The sequence below is a fragment of the Leuresthes tenuis genome, unplaced genomic scaffold, assembly GCF_036924035.1.
Source record: "Leuresthes tenuis unplaced genomic scaffold, fLeuTen1.0.hap1 SCAF_6, whole genome shotgun sequence".
NCBI classification, from domain to species: domain Eukaryota; kingdom Metazoa; phylum Chordata; class Actinopteri; order Atheriniformes; family Atherinopsidae; genus Leuresthes; species Leuresthes tenuis.
Window position 1 is genome coordinate 34,156,376 of NW_027325360.1, and position 27,507 is coordinate 34,183,882.

General features: G+C 39.4%; 1 protein-coding gene and 1 pseudogene across 1 annotated transcript in view; one reads left to right on the forward strand and one right to left on the reverse strand.

Annotated features, from left to right (window-relative positions):
• The window catches only part of ppm1f (protein phosphatase, Mg2+/Mn2+ dependent, 1F), a 27,956-nt gene continuing 449 nt past the window's right edge, over positions 1-27,507 (forward strand). The window contains exons 1-8 of the mRNA XM_072388587.1: positions 1-206; positions 9,854-10,094; positions 21,457-21,587; positions 22,047-22,249; positions 22,347-22,535; positions 23,920-24,063; positions 24,203-24,296; positions 26,148-27,507. The exon at positions 26,148-27,507 is cut by the window's right edge and continues 449 nt beyond it. Of these exons, the coding sequence (XP_072244688.1) occupies positions 9,889-10,094; positions 21,457-21,587; positions 22,047-22,249; positions 22,347-22,535; positions 23,920-24,063; positions 24,203-24,296; positions 26,148-26,512 (1,332 nt within the window). The 5' untranslated portion in view covers positions 1-206; positions 9,854-9,888 and the 3' untranslated portion in view covers positions 26,513-27,507. The remainder of the gene's footprint in view (positions 207-9,853; positions 10,095-21,456; positions 21,588-22,046; positions 22,250-22,346; positions 22,536-23,919; positions 24,064-24,202; positions 24,297-26,147) is intronic.
• Positions 4,953-6,622, reverse strand: LOC140309263 (general transcription factor II-I repeat domain-containing protein 2A-like; annotated as a pseudogene).

The window sequence follows — 27,507 nt, forward strand, 5'->3', positions numbered from 1 at the left end:
CCACCCTCCTCGTGGTGCATTTGGGATTTCAGAAGTTCCCGAATGGTTTACTGAGATCGATTTCCGGGTCACAGGCTCGTAAAACAGATGAGTCGAGCGAAGAGACTGAAAAAGGGAAATGAGCCCTTTGTCTTTCTAAAGGCGTGCTTCCCTCAGTTGTGTGCTGATAGAGAGCTCGGGTGTACGCATTTTGCTCCCAGCCCCAGGTAAGACAGCAAAACAGTGAAATTTTGCAACCAACCTAGCAGATAATGTATATTTATTCAAGCTCTCGATGACACGCACAGAGTGTAACTTCAGCCTTGACAAAGTTTCCGGTCAAAATCGAAGTAATACGACAACACACCATTAAGCGAATTTAATTTCTCATGGGTGTGTCAAGTACAATATAAAGACTGTCGATGCTTGGTATTAATGTTAGTCGTTGCGACAGTTGTCCTGATCTAAAGCAGATTCTGGAAACTGCACTGTTGCAGAAACTGATCTACTTATTGGAACCTGCAGAAGTGTGCAGGACCCTCTTCTCCTAACATGTTAATGCTCTGATTAAACTGTCGTTTATACCAACTGGTAAGACGAGACGACACTGAAGTTGGCTTCGATTCACAGCTCCCGGTTTGCGATTTAAAGGGATATGCATAAAAGTCTACTTCAGTACTTTTTTTTTTAGCATGTAGAGCATCTTAGACTCTGTTTAGCATTACATTTACCGCAACAGTTAGATTATTCTGCAGAGGGTAAAGGGTTATCAGTACTTTGTGTTGTTAAGTCTTTCATTTGATTTATGAAAATGCAGAAATGGGTAATTTGGCTTTCTTCATATGTATTTCACATTAGACTAGGTCCTGTATGAAAATAACAATAGTTAGACTTTTTAAATCTGAACTAATTTATGCCCTTCAATAATTGATATTGAAGTTTTTTGGAGAATCCTTCTGTCAAAGCCTACTGTGCATTGTGGAGTAATATGTTTGTCATCTCAATAGTCCTTCCACTACTGTCAAAATTTCAGACCCTGCTCTTCTTCTCCTGCTCCTCCTGCGAGTTATTCTTTTTTCTTTTTTTTTAACTGAGGCCTATCCCCAACTGACAATTAAAAGTTGATCTGAGACCTTTCCTGCACTTTCACCATATTTAATGTCTTATGCCAGTGGGGGAAAACAATTGGAGTTAAGGGTTTTGTGACAAACCAACAATGCCTCAAGAACCATAACTACCTGGTTGCATTGGTTGGGAGCGGCTGTAGCTCAGGAGGAAGAGCAGTTGCCCACCAATCGGAAGGTCGGTTCGACTCTGGCTTCCCCGGGCTACGTGTCGAAGCGTCCTTGGGCAAGACACTGAACCCCACGTTGCCTCCCAGTGTATCACTGGGGGTACGAATGTGTGTATGAGTGATTAGAAAAGCACGTAGTTAAGTATCTTAAGACGTGCTGTATGAATGTGTGTGAGTGGGGTGAATGTGGCATGTAGTGAAGCGCTTTGAGTGGTCAGTTAGACTAGAAAAGCGCTATACAAGTCCATTTACCATTGGGACAGGGAAGTACATATAAATAAAGGCTTTGTCGTATTGAAAATGATTTGATCAACATATCACACTATGCTTTGGACTTAAAAGTGCTGAAATTGAGAATGGCCATTGTCAGTGCTTACTAGACAATATTCAAAGTCTATAACTGCAAAATACTGTAGAACATAATTGTTTATGAATGAAACGAAAATCTGACAAAAAGTACAGAGCCCCTTTTACTAATTTTACTCTCTCTTGCGGTCTGCATTATTGCATCTTATGAGACAAGTACATCTTAAATGTGATATTTTCAGAGGTTGGTCAACAGCATTGTAATATTCTGTTTATTAACCTTCTTTTTATTCATTGTTAAACAATGGGTGTTTAAAATATGTTAAAACAATACACATAAACAATTTTAACTGACCACATTAATCATTATAATATATATATGATAACAACTTGATAGGAAGTTTCCTTCTCACTAACAACTCCTTGAAAGTATCACTTGAATCTCAACGACAACTTGAAGTTTCCCGAAAGAGGCTGAATTATGATTGTAAGGTCTGAAATAAATGTGATTTTATGTCAAATTTGTCTAGCATGAATAAAGAAAGACAAACATGGATATGAAGGTTTTAGTTGTAATTTAAGCACTCCGAAAATTGGGATTAAAAATGATTATAGTTGGATTTAGATTGAGTATTTCGCTATCAGTAGTTTAAGTAATATGGTGATTTCACTTCCTCACTTAGAGCAGATAAATGTAGGTTAAAATCAGTTTACTTTGTGAGCAAAGATAAACTAGGACACCAAGATGAGATAATAGAATGAGGTACATGGGAATGAACTTGCATAAAAAAAGGATCAAATGCAGGTGATGATGTTCACAGAAGAGTCTGATAGGTAAGTTTGTAAGGAGAAGGAGAGGGTCTGAAATGATGGTACATGTAAATGGATATATTATCCTAGAGATAAGTAATTCTGAAAATGCATAAATTTCTTCTCTTTTTACTATGAAGTGAGAAGCAGGAGATCTTAATGTAAATAAAGACTAACCTGGAAAGACAAGGACTTCTGGGACTTTTGTGAAAAGGAAAGATTTCACAAATTGTGTTTTAAAAATCTACAATAAAGTCATTTATTTTAGATTTGATCAACTTAGTCTATTTAGTCTAGGATAATCGACATGCGGATAAAGCAGTGACATTGCTCATTTCTGCACAAATAAGACACAAACCATTGATTGCTCTATGCCATCTGTGGAATAAGTCACTCCAGTGTTCCTACTGTTTTTCATACAGGACCTTGTCTGGCATGATCTGCGTTCCAAAAATGCAGTGAAACGTATCTCTTTAGTTTACAAACTGGAAGCTGTGAATCAAAAGCTGACTGCTGCATAGTTGAAACATTGAGACATATATGAGAAATATTATTGATAAGAATTGCTTTCAGGACTCAAAAGTGATTACTTATTTAAATGACGGACCTCATCCATTTCAGTAATAACAACGTCTCGTCATTTTCATTTTGGTCTTGACAAAAATGCATGAAACTATTAAGTGTCATCATTTGCAAAACAATTTACCATCGTGTGAGATTTATCGTGGATCACATCATGCATTCGAAAGGGAAGACGACATTTCACCATATTATGCAAGGTTATTAGGCATGATTTAAAGTATGAACAAAACACCTGATGATGAGATATAATCAAAGCCATACACCCAGGGGACACAGATTCTGGTCTGTTTTCCTTTCAATTTAATTAAGGAAAGGATTTTCACCATATTCACCAAAGTTACCAGGTATGAAGTATTTGCAAAATAAAACATCTGATGGTAGAATATCTAAGTTATGGAAACATGGGCCACGGATTATGGCAGATTGAGTAATCCAGTTTATTTACTAGAGTAATGAAGTGTGATCTGGTCAGTGTGCAAAATACAAAGGTGTGATTTTAAAAAAAAAAAAAAAAAAAAAAAAAAAAAGATAAAATTTAGATATAACTTCAGCTTCACAACGACAGAAGAAAACAGCCATTTTGTCCAGTTTGACTATATTGTATTTCTTGTAGGTTAGTCATTATTTTCCCTTTAAAGTAACACTAAAGAATTAGGCAATGTTGTTCTCGTTGGCACAGCTGTGAGATATAACAACACTGTCATAAAAGCAAATCTCTGTGTGGCACTCCGCATGTACAGCCATACACATTCAATTTCAATTCAATTTTATTTATATAGCGCCAGATTACAACAATTGTCATCTCAAGTCACTTAAGTAATAAAGTCCAATTCAAGCCAATTGGAATTCAATTCATTGTAATCATAATCCAATGGTTTCATATAGAGCCAATTCAAAAAATAATATCCTAGCTAAGGAACCCAACAGATTGCACCGAAACTTGTCTTCAGTCCAATCTCCCATCCTGAGCGTGCCTGTGGCGACTGTGGAAAGGAACGACTCCCTTTTAACAAGAAGAAACCTCTGGCAGAACCAGACTCAGGGAGCAAAGTGAGGAAAGGTGTGACAGATGAGGTCCCCCAGCAGTCTAAGCCTATAGCAGCTTAACTATGGGATGTTTCAGGATCACCTGAGCCATCCCTAACTATAAGCTTTATCAAAAAGGAAAGTTTTAAGCCTAATCTTAAAAGTGGAAAGGGTGTCTGCTTCCCGGACATTTACTGGCAGCTTATTCCTCAAGAGAGGGGCCTGATAACTGAAGGCTCCTCCTCCCATTCTACTTTTAGAAACTCTGGGAACAAAGTGCTCTGTTAGGAAAATATCTTACAATGAGATCTTTAAGATATGATGGAGCTCGTCATTAAGAGCTTTATATGTGAGGAGAAGAATCTTAAATTCTATTCTGAATTTAACAGGGAGCCAATGAAGAGAAGCTAAAACTGGAGAAACATGATCTCTCCTGTTAGTTCTCATCAGAACTCTGGCTGCAGCATTTTGGATCAGCTGGAGGCTTTTCAGAGAATATGTGGGACAGCCCAATAATAAGGAATTACAGTAGTCCAATCTTGAAGTAACAAATGCATGAACTAGTTTCTCTGCATCACTCTGAGACAGGATGTTCCTGATTTTAGCAATATTACGAAGGTGAAAGAAGGTAGTCCTAGAAACCAGTTTTATATGTGCATCAAATGATAAATTCTGGTAAAAAATAACTCCAAGGTTCCTCACTGTAGAACTAGAAGCCAAGGAAATACCATCTAGAGTAACTATATAACTCAGGCGTGGGCAATTAATTTATACAAGGGTTCTCATGAGAAACCTGAATTGTGTCAGAGGGCCACACCGACGATAACTTGAACTTAATTCTGCTCAACTTTATTCCATTGTAAAATGCACTAAAATACAGTATCTGAACAAGTTTATAGAAATACAGCAATACAACAAACAATAACTTGTAATGTTTTCCACCTCATTTAACTCTTCAGTGAGAATAATCCAGTCTGTTCTGGGCTTGAACAAGGGCATTGAAATCTGGCTGAATGTCTGAGGTGGCTATGTGAAGGACAGCTGAGAGGTGGTCATCTGTGATAGAGGATCTGTGTTTGGATTTGTTGAACTTCATCACTGAGAATGTCTGTTCACATACATAAGTAGATCCAAAGAGGACTAGAATCCTCTGAGCATGCCTCCTCAGGTGTGGAAAGTTCTCCTCTTTGAGGGAGGAGTAGAAGTCCAGCAGTGAGACTGACCTGAAGTGCTCTGCCAGAAGCATGTCAGACTGCAGGTCAGTGAGTTCCATCTGAACATCACTTGGTGCATTATCCACACTGCAGTTGAAGGGAGAAGAAACCATGTGCATTTCACTTTCAAGAGTTTTGAAATCTTGAAATCGCCTCAAACTCTCCATGCAGTGCTTCTAACATGGATGAGTACTTGTGTAGGTGATCGGCTGATCTTGTTGCTTCCTTTAGTGTTGGCAGGTGGGTCAGAATGTTGTCCTTCACTTGGCTTGAGAGAAGCTGCAACTTTCTCATGAAAGCCTTCACTGCACTGTACATCTCATGTACAAAAAGGCTCTTGCACTGCAGTTTGACGTTGAGTTCATTCATGAGTGCAGTCACATCCACAGCGAATCCAAGGTCTGCCACACAGTCTTCATCTTAAAGCTCTCTGATGTCATGTCCTTTCTTCACACAGAACTCCTGAATCTGGTCTCTCAGGTCCCACACACTTTTCAGCACTTTGCCCAGGCTGAGCCACCTGACGGTGCAGTCATAGCTTATGTCACCACGTCCAATCTCATTTTCCTCCAAAAGTGCAACAAATTGCCTGTGATTTAATGCTCTCGCTCTGATGAAGTTAACTGTTTTAGTTACAGCATCAACAACATGTTTCATTTTTAACTCTGTCTTGGACAACACTTCCTGACGTATAATACAATGCAAAAATGTCAATTTCTGCACAGGGTTAATTTCTGTCACTTTATCCTGCATTCTCTTTAAAAGGCCAACATTTTTCCCTGTCAGATTTGGACAACCGTCTGTTGTCACACTTGCCAGCTTGTCCCATTTCAGTCCTAACATGTCCAAACATGCATTTACCTCTGTGAATAAGTCATTAACAGTGGTTGTCCCTTTCATTGACTGCATGGTTGCCATCTCCTCCGTGACTTTAAAGTCTGCAGTTATCCCACGTAAGAAGATGAGGAGCTGGGCGGTGTCGCGTACATCGCAGCTCTCATCCAAAGCCAGAGAAAAATAGTCAAAGTCGGCCACTCTATTCTTCAGCTGAAGCTCCAAGTTCTCAGCGATGTCCTCAGCCCGCCTCGTTACAGTGCGTTGGGAGAGTGACACGTTCTCAAACGCAGCCTTTTTCTCCGGCATATCAGTGCAACAGAGTCCAAAAAAACACTCCTTAATGAACTCTCCGTCAGAAAACGCCTTACTTTTTCTGGCGATTTTGTGAGAAATTGCATAGCTTCTCCTGACGGCTGCATCTTTGGGGGTGTGAAGTTTGGTAAAAAGTCCTTGCTGGGTTTGCAGTTTTGCTAGCAACGCATCAGACTCCCTTGCGCGCTCTTTCTCAGTCAGATTTCTGTATTTATCCTCATGGTGGTGTAGTGGCGATTCAAATTCTAATCTTTAAACACAGCGACCTGTGTACCACAAATTAAGCACACAGCGTTACCTTTAATTTCTGTAAAGAAATACTTGGCAGTCCATGTCTTGTTGAAAACACGGCATTCGTTATCAACTTTTCTTTTCTTAGCGTGAGCTGACATCTTGGGGTAATCTGGCTAGCATCACTTGGCTGTTCACCTTCACTCACAGCTCACGCGCACGCACGCACATGGAAGTAACACAAATGTAGCACTTTCAAAATAAAAGCAGCACAGTTGTATTGCACGCACGACATAGATATTTGTTTAATTTATTGTTGTAATTTAAGGTTGGCAGGCGGGTCGGACAGGGACGCACAAAGGGCTGGATGTGGCCCGCAGGCCGTAATTTGCCCAGGTCTGATATAACTAGATAATTTCTCCCAGAAGCGCTCAGGTCCAAAGAGAACAACTTCAGTTTTGTCTGAATGTAGAAGCAGACAGTTCTGAGTCATCCAGGTCTTTATGTCTTTAAGACAGGCTTGTAGCCTGACCGACCTATTGGTTTCATCTGGTTTCATAGACGGGTACAGCTGAGTATCATCAGCATAGCATATACATGTGATGTGGGTCTGCAGCAGTGAAACTACAAATATTCAATAAGTATTCTACAAAAAGTGCTTTAGATTAGACGTTTAAGGTAGTATTTTCATGTTTTTACATTAAATGTAATGATGCAATATAAATATAGATATAATTTAAATCAAATTCGAGATAATTCATAATTTTTACTGAATCTAACCCACTTCCGTATGACTGACTTAGTGGGACCTTTTTTTTGTCAACTGCTTCCACAATCTGGGAAGATTACGCAAATTCAGCCTTGACGCCACTTTTGTAGCTCTCTGCAGCTACAGTTCTGTGTTTCTTCTCAGATTCCGTCCTCTGTCCACAGGAAGGTTATTGTATTTTTGGGTTTTCTTGGTGGTTTGCAACCAGCTTCGAGGCTCCTTACCTCATTGGACTGGAGTGTTCTTTGGAATATACAGCTGAGTCTGTAGATGGATCGACTGAAAATGTTGCATGCTTGTCACTGAGATCGACATGGATTTAATTGCAATCTAATTTTGCAATCGTTTTACCGCCCAGCCCTAGATCATACTCATCCTCCACTCCTCATATTTGTAAACATGAATTTCATGAAGTAAGACTGTATGAAAATAACAGTTGCATCCACAAGGAATTGTGGAACAGAATTATCTCCTTTCTGTCATTAAGGATGGTTTGGTGTGTCTTTATATGATAAAGGAGATAATTAGGGAACATTGGAGCGCCTTTCCTTTGAGAATTCAAATAGCTGAATAACTGCAGTTTCTACGTACTTTTTACGTGATGAACAAACATACTAACAAAATGACAAAACAAAACAAAAAATTAAATTTTCTAGTTTATTTGTAATCCAGTGTGCTTTCTGATCTACATTTTTGAAGAATTTGAATGTGGGGTTTGTGTGATTTCAATAAATATGCATTGTATTTATTATACTGTCCTCTGTTGTATAACAGCACAGAACATTTTGACAGATTTTGGTATGAAAGTTGCTAAAACTGAACAAACTGAACACATTTCCATATTAGTCTGAAACAGAGCTGAGGTGCTAACTGAGGCTTCATCTGTGAGACAGAGGTGATAATGACATGATTTATAATTTACATTTAAATTTCTCATCATACCATAACACGGATCAACATATTGGTGTTATGGTTTGTGTTCCCATTAGTCATGATGCAGAGAACTAAAAGTAAATCTCTAGATTATATTAACATGTTTCATTAGTTTAATTACAGAAATCAACCACAGCTTAAATGTCTTCTGATTTAAAGCCTACAGAGAGGGGGAGGAGAAACTATCGATATTATTATTTACATGAATTTAAACCTGCAAGTCAGCAACTTGACTGTCCGAGCCAAGCAAATCAGTTATTACTTATTGATGGCAACCAAGCAAACCCTGTATCTGTCTGTTTTTTTTTAATAAAATTAAATCTGATGTTTAGAGGTTGCTTCTACACTTTCTCTCCTTCTTCACTTCCTCTTATACTATTGTCTTCAGTCTTGTTGCTGCATCTTCCATATTTGTTTGTTTTCTTTTACCTGGTCTTTTTTTTCCAATCCAGTCTTATTTTTTGTGGTCAAGGATCTGTTATGCTGCCCTAAAAATAGCAGCACAATGGAATTTTTCTTTAATGTACTTAATATGGAAAAAGTATGTTTTTCCTTATAGAATAGAATAGGAAATATACTTTATTCGTCCCCTAGTGGGAAAAATTAAATTTTATTTACTTTTTTAAATTCTTACAATGATTGCATATTAGAGTAATAATAATAAATGAATACATAAATTAATTTAAGAAAAACAGCCTTATGGCTGTGGAGACAAAGGACCTCCTGAACCTCTCAGTCCTGCAGCCTCTCACTGCAGCTGCTCCTCTGACCTACCAGGCTGCTGTGGAGAGGATGTTTATTGTTCTCCAAAACAGAATATAATTTCGTCCTCATCTCTTGCTTCACCACAGCACTGAGAGAGTCTAGCCTTCTGCCTAATACAGAACCAACCTGTACTGTGTCTTACCTCCCCAGTGCTCCAGGGCAGTTTCAGGATCTGTAATGTAAATAACAAATGTTGGTGTACTTTAAAGTGAGTCAGAAGAATGTAGTTTTAAGGTTCAGAACTTTTCTAATTGTGTTTGAAAATCCACCGCTGAACTCCAAGAATCCTGACATATGCCTTAACAACATCATTCATTCCGTTTCTATCTGCTGCACTTATGAAACCAGAAATAGCTGTATCACAAATGAATGTGCCCCGTCTCCGCTTGAGGGGCTTTTGATTATATTATACTGTGCTTTAACTCCTAAGTTGAACATTTTTCAAACAGACTACTTAAGATTAATCTTAATATGTAAATTTTTATGAAAAGAACATTTTAGAAACAGTTTATTTAATTTAGCTTTGCTTTGAACATTTCGGCAGCTACTGATCGCTCAGAACAGCATGAACATGAAAATGTAAGGACAGTGCTGTGAAAACACATACTGTAAAATTCATGTTAAGGCTAAAAAGGTTAACGATGGGGCAAGAAAGTCTTTCGATCATACATGCAGTCTTGCATTTTGTTTACTGTTATGTCTTATTGTCAAAAATGAAACAATGTAAAGTGATATAATGTTTAGAAGTTTTGTTAGCTGGAGATTAACATTTTGTATGTTACTTGTTTTCATCAGTTATATGTCACAGAATCTGAGTGAAAGTTGGTTCTATGGCCCACTGTTCACTGATGTCAAAGACACAACTGACTGAGATGGAGGAAGAGGCTCTGTGTTTCCTTGAAAGGTTTGTGGAAGAGTTTCCGACTGTTCTCGAGGAAGGAAGTCCATTACCAGTCAGCCCCCTGAGCTGCAAAGTCAGTCTGGAGGAACTGCATGGAGAAAGCCTCGAGCTAGGGCTGAGGCTGCTGGCTGCCAGGTATGACTGGGAGGCAGAGGTCCACAAAATGCATTTCAATGTTTTTTAGGTTTGAAGACTTAAGAAGGTCGACAGCTATGTCGATACAAGAGTAAACACACATAATTTTTTTTAAAGAAATTTTGCCAAACTCTAATGAAAGGTTCAATAAAAAAGTTCTGTTTTCCAATTTTATGCTCAGAAAAAAATGGAAAAAAGATATAACAAGCAGTCAGATTCTATTCTGTATAACTTTTTCATCTGAGATGAGTTACATGGCCTGTAAGTTATCTATGCTCTGTGTACACAGTTGGCTATACAGCAAATTCAACACCAGAGCTTGTTGTCATCTCTGGCAGCAGATACCCAACGGTTGAATTGATAGTTGATGGTTGGTCTACAATTTATGCCATGTGGATGCATGTGAATGTATCTGTGCTCGCCACTCTTTAACATGAGTCTGCTACTTGGCTCCAGTAGAATATGTTGTATATCCTTTCAGGATGTTAATCACGCGTCCACACGGGCATGGCATTTAAGCAAGATCAGTGGCTTAGCAAGCTAATAGTAAGATTAAAAGTTTCTCCCTATGTTCTGACAAGCCTGCTTTATTCACATGATATTGAGCATCCAGAGCAGAAGGAGAAAAAGAAAGAACCATTGTTGTGGTATCTGTCTGTTATCTCTGGGTAATAGTTCAGGTTTTGTCAAGCAGCAAACCCAAGAACAATATTTCTGCAATAAAGAGAAGAGTCGATACAAAAGTGTTAATCATAAAGATATGTCAATTAATATAGTCTAGTTTATGTAGTCAGGCGTGCAAAGACTTCGTCGGCCCTAGGGCCAAATGGAGCCCCCTGCTGGGTTTATAAAAGTGCACCTGATATCCTAAAGTTTTTGTGGAGGCAATTAAGAATAGTTTGGGAGAAACAGTTTATTCCTGGAGCATGGCGTAGGGCAGGAGGCGTTCTTATTCCAAAGGAGAAAGAGTCCTCGGTCCTGAACCAGTTCCAGATGATCTCTCTCCTAAATGTAGAGGGGAAGATTTTCTTTAGTGTAGTTGCACAGAGATTAGCTAGTTATTTAGAAAGGAATAGCTTAATAGATAAATACTACTGTGCAGAAGGCAAGAATACCAGGTTTTGCAGGGTGTTTAGAGCACATTAGCATGATTTGGCATCATATTCAGACAGCCAAGAGTGAGAGAAAAGACTTTCATGTTATATTTCTGGATTTAGCAAATACATTTGGTTCAGTGCCACATAGCCTTATTTGGAAAGCGTTTGATTATTTTAGAGTGTCTGTAGTAGTTGTTAACTTACTAAGAGCATATTTCCAGGATATTACTGTGCCGAAGCACAGCAGGTGTCACAACAGGTTGGCAGAGGCTAGAAATAGGCATAATGGCAGGGTGTACGATTTCTCCATTATCATCTACAATGGCGATGGAGATCATTATTAGAGCTTCTAAGTGGGTTGTAGCAACAGTGACATGTATGAAAAGAATATATGAGAGACTTAATAAAAATCTAAAATAGGCTGGTATGAAAATCAAACTTACTTAAGTCTTGAAGTATCTCAACAAGTAGAGGGAAATTAAGTGATAGAAAGTTCCAATGATTAGGGAAAAGGCTGTAAAGAGTTTAGGTAGGTGGTACCAGGCAGACCTAAATGATGGAGAGCAGGCAGTGCAGTTTCAGAAAGATGTTGCTGAGGGACTGGATAGAATAGATAAACCAGGGCTTCCAGGAAATTTGAAGCTGTGGCGTCTGAAGTTTGGATTGTTTCCTCGGTTGATGTGGCCACTGTCTGTGTATGAGATTCCATTATCTGTTGCAGAAAGAATGGAAAGGTTAGTTAGCTTTTACATTAGGAAGTGGCTAGATGTTCCTAGATGCTTAAGTACTGTGGCACTGTATGGGAACTGTATGAGAGGTCAGTCAACACCACTCTGTGGTTATGGTGAAGAAAGACCCTAGACAAAGGGAAGGTAAAACATTTATACCTGAGGAGGGGGCTTTGTCCTTTGGGTGTGTATTGTTCAACCTTCACCTTACCACACCCCCTAGGGGAATGTCTCACACTTCGGAACAGGATCCAGGATGTGGTCCTGTTGATAATTAAAAGACACACAGTTTAAACCAATTATTGTGTCTGGGTGTTAATTAAGAGACAAATGGTTAATGCAGATTGGCAAGCCTGTTGTGGGGGTTTCTAAAGCAGTTCTAAGAAACATTGTAAGATAATTTACCATTACATTAGTAAGGTAGTTCCAAACCCAACTAAGGGGAGGAAATGGAATTCAAGAATGGCAGCTCAGGAGGTAGAGGCAACTCTTAGACATACAGAGATTGTGGATAATGTTCAAATAGGCCGGGGAGGCTTGTGGCTTGGCCCAGGCAAACTAGTGTGGAGTAGAGCAGGTCCCAAGGAGAAGAGAAAGCTAGTTGTTGAGCAGGTTTATAGACAGGAGGAAATGTTATGGGGTACAAAGGCAGTGGCTCAGGCTAAGCAGGGACAGCGGTGGAATTGGGAAGGTGTAGAGAAGAAAAGCTTAGTTGGAAAGAGCTGTGGAGTATGGAGGAAAGGAGTATTAGATTTTTGAAAGGGGCAACATATGATGTATTGCCAACTCCCCAGAATCTAAAACTGGGTAAATGGAGACCCGTTATGTTTAGGTACTGCAACTTTAAGGCATATTTTGTCAGGTTGTAAGGTTAGTCTGTCCCAAGGTGTATACGTGGCGACAAAACCAAGTATTAAGAAGTTAAGCTGCAGGTATTGAAGGTAAACGAAGGCAGGTGAATTTAGGAGGGTCTAAGGTGAAGAGAGTGGCAATTCAGTTTGTTCTAGAGGGGGAGAAAGTTAATAAGACAATAAGGAGGCAAGGCAGCTTAGAGGATGCTTGTGATTGGGAGATGCAGGTAGATTTAGGAGGAAAGTTCCCCAGGAAATAGCCTGTACAAATCTAAGGCCTGATATAGTCTTGTGGTCTAGGAGTAGAATGAGAGTCTATTTCATAGAGCTGACTGTTCCTTGGGAGGACTTAGTAGCAGAAGCATATGAAAGAAAAAAGCTTAGGTAGGTGGAGTTGGGGGTAGAAGCAGAGCAGCGAGGATGGAAAGTTAGGATATGTCCAGTGGAAGTATAATGTAGAGGATTTGTTGTAAAGTCTGTTGTCTCATAGTTGAGGGAGTTGGGTGTAAGTGGACAGAATGTGAGGAATATAGTGAAGGAAGTGTCAGATGAGGCAGTAAAGTCCAGTCAGTGGATTTAGATTAGAAGAAGCAATAGTAGCTGGGGGCCCAGCAGGGGGAGCACTTAAGGTAAACAGACTCTTGGGAGAAGGAAGGAAGAAATCCAGGATGTATTTAAGTTGAGGGTGTGGCCCATGTGAGCCTTTTGAAACCAGGTGGCCATTTCAGTTGATTTGGCCTGTATGGTCTTGTTTTTTCTGGCATTTTTAGTGACTGTAGGACTGTTTAGGTGAGTTTGACTGCTGAATCTGTTAGTGTGTCTTGTCCTGCCTCCACCTCTGGAACCCTCTATACTTTCATTACCCCCTACCCGAACGAGGGTTTGTATCCCCACCCCGCTATGACTGGTGTGCAGTTGGTGAGAGGCTGGGGTAGCTTGTGGTTGTGGAAGGAAAAGATGGTTGTTGTGGTGTGAGGAGCAGTGATGGCTGACATTAGGGGAGTGACCCTGGGATGCCAGTGATCACTGTCTAGTGTTAGCCAGATTCTTTCATTGGAAGCCCAAGAACAAGCTGGAGAAATATTTTAAGTATTTATTAGTGATCACATGTAAACTATATTGCAGCGCTGGACTCAGAGTGATAGAGCTCCCGCAGGAAATCCGTCAGGCCGAGCCCTCTTATCCGGAAGCATTTCATATTCCTATTCAGCTTTATCTCACAGAGGTTGTACTCACAGAGGTTGTACTCACACTTGACAGAGTATAATTGGCCAGTTTTTAGTGGCATGAGCAGGCCAACCACTGTTCTCCTCGTGTTCTTTGGATGTGATAAACAATGTGTGCATGTGTGAGTGCTGTTTTAGGCGTGTATCTAATGTACCAGACCCGTCTACTCCAATAGAGTTGTTTTGTCTGACCTAGTTGTTTAGTGTAGTTATGCCATCTTAAAGTCTTGGATCATTTAAGGTAATCTATTGTGTAGCATGAGCAGAGTGGAAAAGTACAAACTAGGAACATAGGTTATTTAGTAAAATACAGAATATGAATAAATGGAGGTGTCGTGGGCCCAACTTGACGAAACACTGAAAGGAGGTTTCGACCTGATGATACCAATGACATGTTGGTCAGCACTGCTCACTTGTCTATATAGGGTTTATAGGGATCAGGAGATTCTTTATTAGGTTCTGAGTTAGTATTAGAAGGTTAATTGTTGAATTTAGGGAATTATTCACTGAGTCTGGTCCATTTTCTTTTGTAGCAAATGTCTTGTGTTTACTTTGAATGTGCACAGTCATCACTGTCACTGTCCATGTCTAATACAGCTGCACTTAATAATGTTAACCTTTAAACTCGATACAATTCACTTAAAAGTCAGGAAGACCATTTAACTCGGACACTGTTCCATAATGGAGACATGAGATCGCTTCAGTTTTTGACCAATTCACCATTATATTTATTTTTTATATATTTTGAATACCACCAACACATTAATTTCCTAATCCTGTGTTAATACAGCTCCATCATCAGTCGTAGAAAGAAGACATCACTAACTGTATTAATATCGTAATCTGTTATTACTCAAGAACAACTGAGGCAGACTAGCTACATGAAGATCATTATTTTTCGCCAACCTCATTTTATAGGCTAAGCAGTGACACTATGCTGTGACCACGACCTGAGATAACCTATCATATAGCTCCACCTATGTCACCACCTTATCTTTTAAAAAAATAAAAAAATAAAAATATTCAAGACGCAAACAAACAACCACTAAAATGCCAGTTACCGGCCCGGTGCACATGCTCCCTCTTTATATTTTAGTAAAGGTGTGCAAAATACTTCCATGCCAGGCCTAAACAGTCTTTGGAGCCTGATGTCAATAAAGAGTCTCTATGAATTGCAGATGAGCCAAAACATAGCCTGCTTGCAATTTTGAGCAAACAATTTAATCAGTTCAGTTTTATTTATATAGAGCCGCAACAAATTTCACTTCTGGGCACGTCAAAGACACAGTCCAATTCCAGTCAATTATGATCAAATTCATTGTTATACAATCATAACCCAATCAAATTCATTAAATTCCAAATTAGTCTAATTCATACAATGCCAATTTAAAAAAAAAAAAAAAGTTGCCTTCCCAGGGGTCACTTCTTGGACCTCTTCTGTTTAATGTGTATATGCTCCCTTTAGGTCAGATATTGCAGAACTTTAACATCAATTATCACAGTTATGCAGACGATACATAACTTTGTGTCTCTGTCACCAGACGACTGCAGCCCAGCAGACGTACTGTGTCAGTGTCTGCAGGAAATAAACTCCTGGACGAGAAAGAATTTTCTACAATTAAATGAAGACAAAACTGAGATCGTTCTGTTTTGTAGCAAAGACAAGAGGGTCAGCGTTGATAAATATCTTGAGACTCTGGCCCTTACAATCACTGACCAAGTTCGTAACCTTGGAGTGTTGATAGACTCAGATCTGACTTTCAGCAGCCACATCAAAGCTGTCACCAAGGGAGCTTTTTACCAACTCAGAAGCATCAACAGAATTAAATGTTTTCTCTCCCAAAAAGACCAGGAGAAACTCATCCATGCATTCATCTCCAGTAGACTTGATTACTGTAACGGTCTTTTAACTGGACTTCCCAAAAAGAGCATTAAACATCTGCAGCTCATCCAGAATGCTGCTGCTAGAGTTTTAACCAGGACCAAGAGATCTGAACACATCACACCAGTTTTAAAATCTTTACTCTGGCTTCCAGTCAGTCACACAATAGATTTTAAAAGCCTGCTGATGGTTTACAAATCCCAGAAGGGTTTAGGCCAAAAATACATCTGTGATATGTTCAGAGAATATAAACCCAGCCAGAGCTCTTAGATCCAAGGACTCAGGTCAGCTGGTCCAGTCCAGAGTCCAGACTAAACATAGAGAAGCAGCATTTAGCTGTTATGCTGCAAACAAGTGGAACAAACTGCCAGAGGAGATTAAAGTGACACCAAATGTAGACATTTTTAAGTCCAGGTTAAAAACATTTCTTTTCTCAAGTGTCTATGCATGAAATCTGCACGATATCTTTTAACTTATATAGACTGTTGCTTGTTTTTATTAATTTATTTTTATTTATATTCTTTTCCATATTTGTAATGCTTCTTCCACTCCCTGCTGCAATGCTTTTACTTTATGTAAAGCACTTTGAATTGTTTTGTACATGAAATGTGCTGTACAAATAAATTTAACTTTGACTTTACATGGGAAACCAACAGATTGTATTGAAACTTCACTTCGATTCAATCCCCCATTTTAGGCATGCATGTGGCAGTGGAAAGAAAAAAAACAGGAAGAAAGCTCTCACAGAACCAGACTCAGGAAGGGCGGAATTAACAAGCACCATAAAACCAGGCCAGGGGTACCTGCTGAGAAATACAAGCACAAGTTAATGACAACAATAATGTCAAATGTACATGGAGAATAAGAAGAGCAAAGTTAGGAGAGGTGCGTCATTAATGGTCCCACAGCAGTCTGGGCCTATAACAGCTTAACTATAGGATGTTTCATGGTCACCTGAGCCATCCCTAACTATAAAGTTTTATCTAAAGGTAAAGTTTAATGTCTAATCTTAAAAGAGAGGGTGTCTGATTCCCAAATGTATACTGGGAGCTGGCTCCACAGAGAGGGGGCTGATAACTGAAGGCTCTGCCTCCCATTCTACTTTTAGAAACAACAAGTAAACCTGCTGTTTGGGAGCAAAGTGCTCTGTTGGGGAAATATCCAACTATGAGATCTTTAAGATATGATGGAGCTCGGTCATTAAGAGCTTTATATGTGAGGACAAGAATCTTAAATTCTATTCTGAATTTAACAGGGAGCCAATGAAGAGAAGCTAAAACTGGAGAAACATGATCTCTGCTGTTAGTTCTCATCAGAACTTTGGCTGCAGCATTTTGGATCAGCTAAAGGCTCTTATTTTTGGGACAGCCCAATAATGGAGAATTACATGAATGCCTTGTTCTACAAAAGAGATAGACTTTCTTGTTATCAGGGCTCTGTTAAGAAGCCTGCATCTCTGTTGGTGTTGGGGGGAGAGGCCTTGTGTATTCAGGAAAGGCCTTTTATGTTTAAGCAAAAGAATGCTAAACAGTATTCTCCGTCTGTTACAGCGTTGCTTCGTGGTGGAGTCTGGGGTTTTTACTAGTCTGCAGTCCAGGCATTTCACTTTTGAAAACATTTAGTGCATCATGAAATGCAAAATAAAACAAAGAAGACAAAGAACTGCTGAGCATCTGGAATCCTACAGTATATCAGGCAAGAATATTTCTCTCCCTAAGGTCCAGCAACTCGTCTCCTCAATTTACAGATGTTTACAGACTGCTGTTAAATAAAGAGAGTAAGATTAAGATTTAAGATTTGCAAATTAAGCATTCTGTTCTAACTTGCATTTACACATCATCCCAGATTTTTGGGAATTTGGGGGTTTGTCTTAAGATTCTGGACTATTCAACTGATTCCCTGTCCTAATGATGTCTTATAACACATCACTGTATGATTTGAAAAATTAAACCAGTTTAGACAGTAGATATGTTTGCGTTCACAGTTGAGTCGAGCTATGATTATAGCTGTATTTGGCCATCTGATTGGTACACCATTCTTAACCCACTATATATATATGTATATATATACAGGAAGGGAACCAGGTTATTGACCAAAGTATGTCTGTCACTGCAATATTGTGCAATGTGAAAAAAGACTCAAGACATTCTGGCACTTACAACTTTCACTGTGAGAGATCAGACATGTATCCCAACTCACCGAGAAGATGTAAAATCAGGATTTTTTTTAGAGCAGGAGGACAGTCTGGAAAAGCTACTGCAAGTTAACACATTAATGGGCTACTTTTTAGTAAAATTTTCTGACCCGTTTAGCAGTCTGACATAAGAAGCAGAAAGATATCGGAATGAGAGTAGCTCTATCGGGAATTCGGATATATTGATCTACAGTTAGGTTTTGAATATTTTTACACGTTTTAAAAATTTAAACTTTTGAACACATGCAGAACGCCTAGGTCCATTTTATATTTTTTCTTGTGTCATGTAAACATGCAAAGTGTTTTTGCCTTTGTTCGATTGCTGGAGCCTTTCAGTCAGAATGTCTTTATTGTCATAGTAATGTACAACAAAAATTAGGTGCAATCTTCATCAGTGCATAGACCTCCGAAATAATAAATAATCAATGAAAAAAAATTGAAAGTTGAGCTAGAATTTATAAGTTAAAGGTTAAACTCGCAAGGACAACTACATTCTTTGAGAAACCTTGCACAGATCCCTAATTGCATAGTATAAAAAGCATGAACACTTAAGGGGGGTTAGATAACACAACCCTGATGTATTGCTTGTGTTGGATTACCTTCAGAAGGTAGAGTCTCTGCTGTGCCTCTTTACCAGCAATATGGTGTTCACGCCCCAGGTCAGGTCCTCCTCAATGTGGGCTCCCAGGAAATGGAAGTCCGTGACGTCCTTTCCATACAGTCCCCGTCAGTGACATATGTTTGTTTTGTTTTTCCTGAAATCGATGACCAGCTCATTTTTATTTGGAAGTGTTCAGGGTGGAGGACTGTTTTAAATGCTGAGCTGTAGTCTACAAAGAGAAGCTGAACGTAAATGCTACTGGTCTGTAGTCGTTGAGGCTGTTGATGGAGGATTTATTTGAGTAGAGGTACTATGGACTTCAGGCAGAGTGGAAACTGTGACGGGGACCTGTTGAAAATCCTAGTGAAAATCCCAGCAAGGTGGTCTACACTGTCTTTCAGCATGTGTCCGGATATGCCATCAGGGCCTGCCGCCTTTCTTGAGTTAACAGCCCTCTACATGATGTCTCACCACTCGTAGTGGCATGGTTGCTTCTGGTGACTCCACTTCAAAAAGAGCAAAGAAGAGATTCAGCTCCTCTGCCAGTAAGGCATCACGCTCAGCAGCCCCTAGGCAAGGCCTGTAATTGGTGAGGAGCTGGATTGCTTGCCACAGTTGCCTGCTGTTGTTGCTCTCCAGGTAGTCGTTGATCCTCCTCCTGTAGTCCTCTTTGGCCTCCCTGATGCTCCTGTTTAGGTTGGCTCGGGCCGGCTTTAGAGAACCCGTTGTTCAGACCTGAAGACAGTGTTTCTCTCCTTCGACAGCTGCTGAACCACCCTGGTCACCCAGGGCTTCTAACTGGGATAGACCCAGATGTGTTTATCTACTGTCACCATGTCAGATGACTCTTTATGTAACACAGGACAGTGTTCCTGAATACATCCTGTTCAAAAGTGTCATATTAACAAATGTTCCAGTCAGTTTTGTTGAAGCTATCCTGCAGCTGCTGAGAGACTCCATCAGGTCAGGTTTTAACAGTCTTGGTGGTGGTAAGTGCAGTTTTCTGGATGGGGGTGTATCCACTGTGTTAGCCCTTTTGGTAGCACACTTTACATGTTGATGGAATATGGGGAGCACTGCTTTTAAATCCACATGGTTTGAAGTGGTGCCCCCCCCCGCCTTATGATATGCACAGCATCCGGACACAGGCTCTGGTGTAAGCTAATGCTGCTATGTAAATGTCAGAGAGCCAAACCACTTGAATTTGCATCTGGAGGAATGTATACAGTAGTTTTCATGACCCCAGTAAACTCCCTCGGAAGGTAAAATGTCTGTCTGGATACCATTGCTGTGTTGCTCCACTAGTTGCTGTGGATGTACACAGGTAGTCCCCCTCCTCTATTCTTACTGGAGTCGCTGGTCCTATCGTGGTGCTGTGCTGTGTAGCCTGCCAGCTCCATAGCAGTGATGGGTGGGTGTAGCCAGGTCTCAATAAAGAGTAGCACATAGATGTAGCTGATGAATTTGTTTGAAGCTGACTGAAGTCTGTTTGGCAATTTTATTAGCGAGTGATCTTACACTTCTTGTTATGTCCTCCGGAATGTCATGTGAGGGCAGAAACTCTGCTGTAACAGTCCTCTTGCTCAACATTCCTATTTCAAGGAGATTGTGCCAGCTAAAGTTGTCGAGCACAATGTAATCGCAACGGGGAACAATGCGTATGCAGACAACCAAACAAAGCACTGAAATTGAGAAAACTGAACCACTGTGTCCATGCACACTGCAATCTTGCCAACTGAGATGGAGCATGTTCAATGTGTGAGAATTGGCACCACTAAAACAGTGTGGTAAAGGGCAGTGGTTGTCTATATTAGTTTGGACTGTTGGCTCCAGGCTCAGTTGGGGTCCTGGCATGGTTCTGTGTCTGCTTTCCAATGGTTCTTCGAACAACTTTGCAAACACAAGCCTACGTATTGCAGTTGTGTTGGTTTTGATCCTCCAAACTTTGCCTGTCCATGAAAAAGAGGCAAAAGTGTGCAAAGAACTGTTCATATAAACTTCTTCAGAAAGGTCCACAAACGTCCAGACACAGAAAGCACAAATTGAGCCCAGCTCAAAATACTCACTTGGAGATGCACTGACACACAAGTACGGGCCTCATGGACCAAAGTTTCCCAAATAGTCTTTACTCACTTCCAAAACAGAACTTAATTTTGCACCAGCAATGGACTTTAGAGCCTTGTCTAGATTCCCTTTGCTGCAAGACTTGGAGCAGGTTTGGTACAGTCATGTTGTAGATTACTATTCAGTGAACCGAAAATAAGTGCAACGAATGAACCTAGGTAGATCAATGATCACTATACAGCTGTGAAAATACTTTGAACTTAGTTTGAATCAATTGAGCATCCAAAGTATCACAGGCTTGTCTCTGGTCTGCTCACATTTCTCTTACGAACTTTACCCCATGAGGAACACATCATATCCTGCCTACTAAAACTCTATTGTTCTCTCAACTTCCTGCTTCCTAAATCCAGTCTAATCTGTCACAAAAAAGTAATTTTGTAAAGACCCACAAGTGTAAGATGAAGTGGTTGATATCAAAGGTGTTACAAGATACTTCTTATAAATGAGCATTTTTTTGGGGTCTTAGGAATTCTACCTTTTTTCTTTTCTTTTTTTTTTCTTTAATTTTGTTTGTTTTCTTTTATTTCTTTTTTGCTAGAGTTTACTTGTTGCTCTCTGTCATTTGCCTGTACATGTATACATCATCTGACTGCAGAGTCGGTTAGAAAAATGTTTCAGACCATGACACAATATGCATCTGTGCGTGTCTGTTGAATCAGGAGTGCGCCTTCAGGCCTCAGTGCCCTTCTTTGCCAAGCAGCGCTGTCCCAGCTTCTGAAAAGTGACCTCTCCTCTTTCCACTGCCTTCAGGAGACTGAGGCCAACCAGGATGAGGAGGAGAAAGTAGTCTGTAAGTTATAAATGTATTGACATATTTAGGGATGTCAGTTGCCATCTGTAGATGGGATAGGATAGAATAGAATAGCAGCTTTAACACATGGGCATGATTCTCAAGATATTCTCCGACATTCATGACTTTTTTTTCACATTTGCTTGTTCACACTTACTCTTGTTTACAAAAGTCTGTAAATATCAATTGCCATATTAAAAAAAATTCTTTGTGCAAAGAGTTGCCCATAGTGATGAAATATTCTGAGAATATTCTTAGAATTGTGGGCGATCACCCTGAAAATTGGGGTAGATCCTAGTAAAGATAAAAAGTATGAAGCATATTGAGCTAAATGTGACTCTGTGCGCTATAAAGCACTTAAAAGCAATATATATTTTCTATAATAAAATATATTAAGTGAGTATGTATAAGAAAAGCAACAGACTGCCATGTATTGTTTTTTTTTTCCCATGCTGTCAGTGCTTCAGTCGGAGGCAGTCCAACATCTCTTCCTGAACAAGCTGATAGATGTAGCACTGGCATGGCACAAAGACCTGCCCAAGCTGTCCCTCTCCACTTCTCGTATCAACCACTGCTCTGTTCATTCCATCAAGAACATGAGGAGGAAGATGGAGGACAAACACTTGGCCTTAGCTGAGTTCAACCAACTTTTTGGAATCCAGGTACAAGACTTCCACTACAATTGAAACATGGCTTGTTACAAGAAAAAGACAAAAAATTTTTCTGATGTTTTTGCTGTTTCTCTCCACCATGGTCAAGGATGAAGTGGAGCGTTCCTTCTATGCTGTGTTTGATGGCCATGGGGGTGTTGATGCTGCCATCTACTCTGCTACTCATCTTCATGTTGTTCTAAGTAAAGAGGAGACCCTGCAGAGTGACACTTCCATGGCTTTTAAAGCTGCCTTCAAACACACAGATGACATGTTCAGAGGCAAAGCTAAAAGAGAGGTACTGAAACAGCAGAAGCCCATTTTCCTGACTGCAGTGATTTCTACAGATCTTCTACCCTGCTGTTCAAGATATTAAAGATGTTGCAGTTTTCAGTAAAAAAGACTTGAATTGATTGCACTTAAATCAGATTAAACATTATTTACTAGGTAAAAATTAAGAATCTATTTTTTTTTGGTTACCTTTCCATTTGTTCTTGGATATTTTTTGGTTATGCTTCTGGTCATCAAAATTGGATGAGAAAAGAAGCCAATGTGCCTTAAATCTACTGCCTATCTAATAGCCAGTAGGGGTTGACTTGGTTTTAAAACAAAGTCTAAGTTTGTAAATGGACTGAACTTGTATATAACTTTTCCAGTCTACTTGCTTTTACACTAAAAGCCACATTTATACACACACACACACACACACACACACACACACACAGTTATACAGCACATCTTAGTTTATACAATTTTACAGACTACACAGTGCTTTTTTTTTTTTCCTCCATCACTCACATTTACACAGCTTGCTTAAGGACACTTAAACATATGGTCCGGAGAAGCCAGGATCCAGGATCTGGATCCAAACTGCCAATCTTACAGTTAGCAGACAACTGCTCCTCCTCCTGGTCGACAGCCGCCATCAATCTATCTTAGATTTTATGAAAGGGGTTTTTTCTTGTTCTCTTACCACTATAAATATTTTCTTGTGAATTTGAGGGGCAACTTGTGTTGCTTTAGATTATAGTCTCATTCAAATTTAAAATGAACCATATATCAGGGCATGCATCAAGCCAAGTCAGTCTTGTGATTGACAGATTGCTGCACTGTGGGTGTGAGTTGTTTCCACTATTGTCCATCTCATTTAAGTGAAAGTCAAATTTATTTGTAAAGCACATTTCATGTACAAAACAATTCAAAGTGCTTTACATAGAATAAAAGCATTGCAGCGGGTAGTGGAAGGGCAAAGATGGCAATAAACAGAATAATGAGGCTGGGGCTTAAAATGCTGGTCTCGATAAGTTTGGTTTGTTAATTTCATGGAGTCATAGACAGGAGTTTTAAAAGGCACTATACTGACAATAAAAATTGCTGTTATCTTAAAACTCATTAAAATGTATTTTTTAAACATGTAGTTTGAATATATTTTTAGCATTTGGTTATGAGGAATAGAAATAAACCAAGTCATTATTTTAGAGGCTAATCCTAGAATGTGTGTGCATAAAAACACAATCCCAAAGTTACAATTCAGGATCCATGCATACAAAAGACAGCCTAGGAGCAACTGAGATACAATTTAGTCTCTTAACAAACCTATGCGTTCATCTTCACATTCTCCGTAGAAGTGGTACAGAAAAAAAAAATGCTGATTGAGTATTTTTGTGTTTGTGTGTTAACAGCGTCTGCGAAGTGGTAGTACAGGGGTGGCTGTGCTGATGCATGGTCAGGAATTGACTGTGGCTTGGCTTGGAGACTCTCAGGCAATACTGGTCAAAAAGGGACAAGTCGTCACTATAATGAATCCGCATAAACCAGAAAGAGAGGTAAAGAAATAACGCATATGCAAAGAGATCTCTGATGCTTGGAATTTCAAAATAGTTTGTTTCCATATATATATATATATATATATAATTTTTTTAAACCACCAGTGATGATGTCTGTCTTTTGTCCTCCACTTCACAGGATGAAAAACAGCGAATTGAGGATCTCGGTGGCTGTATTACCTTCATCGGTTGCTGGCGTGTTAATGGAACCTATGCAGTATCGAGAGCAATAGGTTAGTGATTTCCAGAGGATCAGAACAGAGAGAACTGCATTTGACAACAGGACTATTTGTAACAACGGCACCACAAGAGTGTTTGATCATTTTTTGTCATTTGGTTCCCCCTACAGTTGTGGGATGTAACACCACTGTCATAAAAACAAATCTATGTGTGAGCCCTGCATATGTACAGCCATACACACAAATTTGTTGTCCTGTTGAAGAGGCCACGAAGACGCCATCAAAAGTCCACCATGAAATTAAATGGGAAAAAAACTAATTTATCCCAAAGGGAAATTAATTTGTTTCATTAATATTTTCTCTCTCTTTGATGACAATGTCCAATTGTGTGTTACCAGGTCTTCATTTCATTTGTTGGGGCCTCATTTAGAGTCATTTTGTATACACAAAAATTGACCCTGAAAGTAGCGTACAAAACTTTACAACACCACAAAAGTTTTTAGCAGTTAAAACAAACATGGCAGCAGAGAATATGCAACTATGTAAAAACTTTGACCCATGTAAAAGAAAGAAATAAACATTTGGAGACGGGGTTTTTTTGCTGACAATCACATTTTTCAATTGTAAAAGATGAAGCAAATCCAAGGGAAATTTTAAATCAAGTTCTGCTTACTTTTTGTTTTTATCAGGGATATGTCACAATCTTATTTCCAACCGGCACAGAGTAAAGGCCTGACTGACAGCAGTCAGAGGTGGAATGCGCAGCAGTTGAAATTAAGGTTCAGATGAGTTTCCTTTCCCAGTGTTAAGCATAAATTTACTACTTTTCACCTCAGCCAAGTCAATATGGTTAACTGACGAAATCATAATCCTGGTAAAAATAAAACAGAAGAAATTATACAAAAGGACTGCTGAACAGATGTTTTGCATGTAAAACATTGATACAGTTTCAGTTTTTAGATGTAAATGCTTTGGAATTAAAGTTATATGACACAACAAACTTTCTTTTGTCTCATTCTGGCTCGGTAAGCTGTCAAATAAGAAGCACTGGGGTGTTTCAGCCAGAGGGTGAAAGTGAGGTGTTGTAGCAATGTTCAGTATTAAAGAGAACCATTGACGTAAAAGGATGAAAGGATTGGACCTCAGCTCAGAGATGACTGGATTCCACTCAAATGCTGAAACAGTTTATTTAGGTTAAAACCTTTCATAGAAAAAGGTTAAATATCGCACATATTGAATTATTTCAAACCTTGTAACTTAAAATAAGTGCAACCAATAAAGAAACTAATGAATAAACATCTTAATACATATTCAACCAATTAAAGTGCCTTATTCCCTTAAATTATATTGTATGCAAATAAAGTGGATATCAGTGCTTCAAAACTATATTAATTCTACATTTATTGTATTTTAACAATTATAAATAAATATACAAACATTTAGAAGGTAAGTAAACGAGCCACGTGTTATTCAAGGGTTAATGGCAACCAACCCCCTTCTAAGCCACGACTGCCAATACTGCTGTCTCCAGTTGCACAGGTTCAGTGTGGATTTCCAACAGGCTGCCACCAGCCTCTTACTTTGGCGCGTCTTTATGGCTCTGTTACTCCTTTCTCCCGGGCAGAGCCTGTGTTCTGGTTCTGGGCTGCACATGGGCAATCGCAAAATTGTTCTTCCTTGAATGTTACGTTTGCTGATTATGTGGAAGTGGACTTTACTGCTTAATTACCTTCTTCTATTTGCCAGCTCATTCCTTTTGATTGACTCTTTACTTTTCTAGTTTGGCTTGACAATATGCCCCCTTTTGATGAAGAGGGTTCCAGGCCTCGACCAGTAAATATAATTTTTATGTGGTGCTGCTGTGTGGAGTTTCTGTTGCTAACCACATCTCCATCCCTCCTCCAGGTGACTTTGACCAGAAGCCTTACGTGTCTGGAGATGCTGACTGTTCAACAATTCCGCTCTCAGGGGACGAGGACTACGTGCTTCTCGCGTGCGACGGCTTCTTTGATGCAATCAACCCTTCAGATGTCCCATTCCTGGTTCTGGATGCACTCCAGCAGACTCTTCACCCTGATGGAGGAAGAGACCCTCCACCAGAACACTCTAAGGACAGTGTAAGGCAGAGAGTTGCTGAAAAGTTAGTTGGTCATGCTAAGGCAGGTGGTTCTAGTGATAACATTACAGTGATGCTGGTGTTCCTACGTCCCCTGGACCAGCTGTTAACTACAGGAGCTGCAAAAGCTATTCAAGATCCTAAAATGTTCTAAAATGCATCAAATAGTCCTTTGCAAAATTCCAATGTTGGAGACTCCTGTCTGACATGTTGTTCTTTGGTAGTAGTCTTTGTTTTTCCGCCACATATGCCCACACACCTCTGTATGGCTGAAGACACATGCATGCATTTCCGGAAAAAGAAAAAAAAAATATCTTTCATTTCATCCTCTGCCTTCTTTGAGCCACAGTAGATTTGTTTGCAGGTGTGATTTTATACATGCAATGTCCTATTTTTAATGTCATTATTGATCATGTAATATTTTAATGAGTGTAATTAAGGCTTTGTCTTTGTTGTAAGTTTACTTCAATTTGATGAGATTTAATGACTGTAGAATAAAACACCAAGGTTTTCTACCACAAGCACAGATTTATATATATATATGTATATATATATATATATATATGTGTGTATATATATATATATATAATTAATTACCTGTTAACACTCTGTCACTTGTGGAGTCCATCATCAAACAAACAGCCTTGACATGTGGAGAAATCTAAAGGTTGACAGGCTTGCTTGGCATGGATATGCACTGAAAATGTTTCATGGAGAGGGAATTATAAAAAGGTCAAATTCAGCCCATATGTATTAAGTTGCATTTGATAAATTGAATTCAGTGATGATTTATTTATCTTAAAAGAAGGGAAATCATTTTTACATTAACAATAACAGTAATTACTTAATGATTATGAAGAAGTCATTGTGTAGAGTTTTTCTTGTGAACAAGAATAACCTGTACCATTTTACATTGCAGTAGAGCTGAAGAAGCCTCTTACTGAACAGTTAGTGTGATCATCTTATCTTGCAGTTGCTCAGTGTTGTCTATTATGTTAAGCAGCTTTTGCAACTTTCTCTGTTGCATAATCAGCTCCTCCAAGGGTTCCAGAGCAGCCCCCAGTACATAACCAGTCTTACTGATCTGTTCCCTGTGCTCAGCCTCCTCCCTGAGGTGTACAAGAGTAAAGAGAAATGGAGAGAGAACAG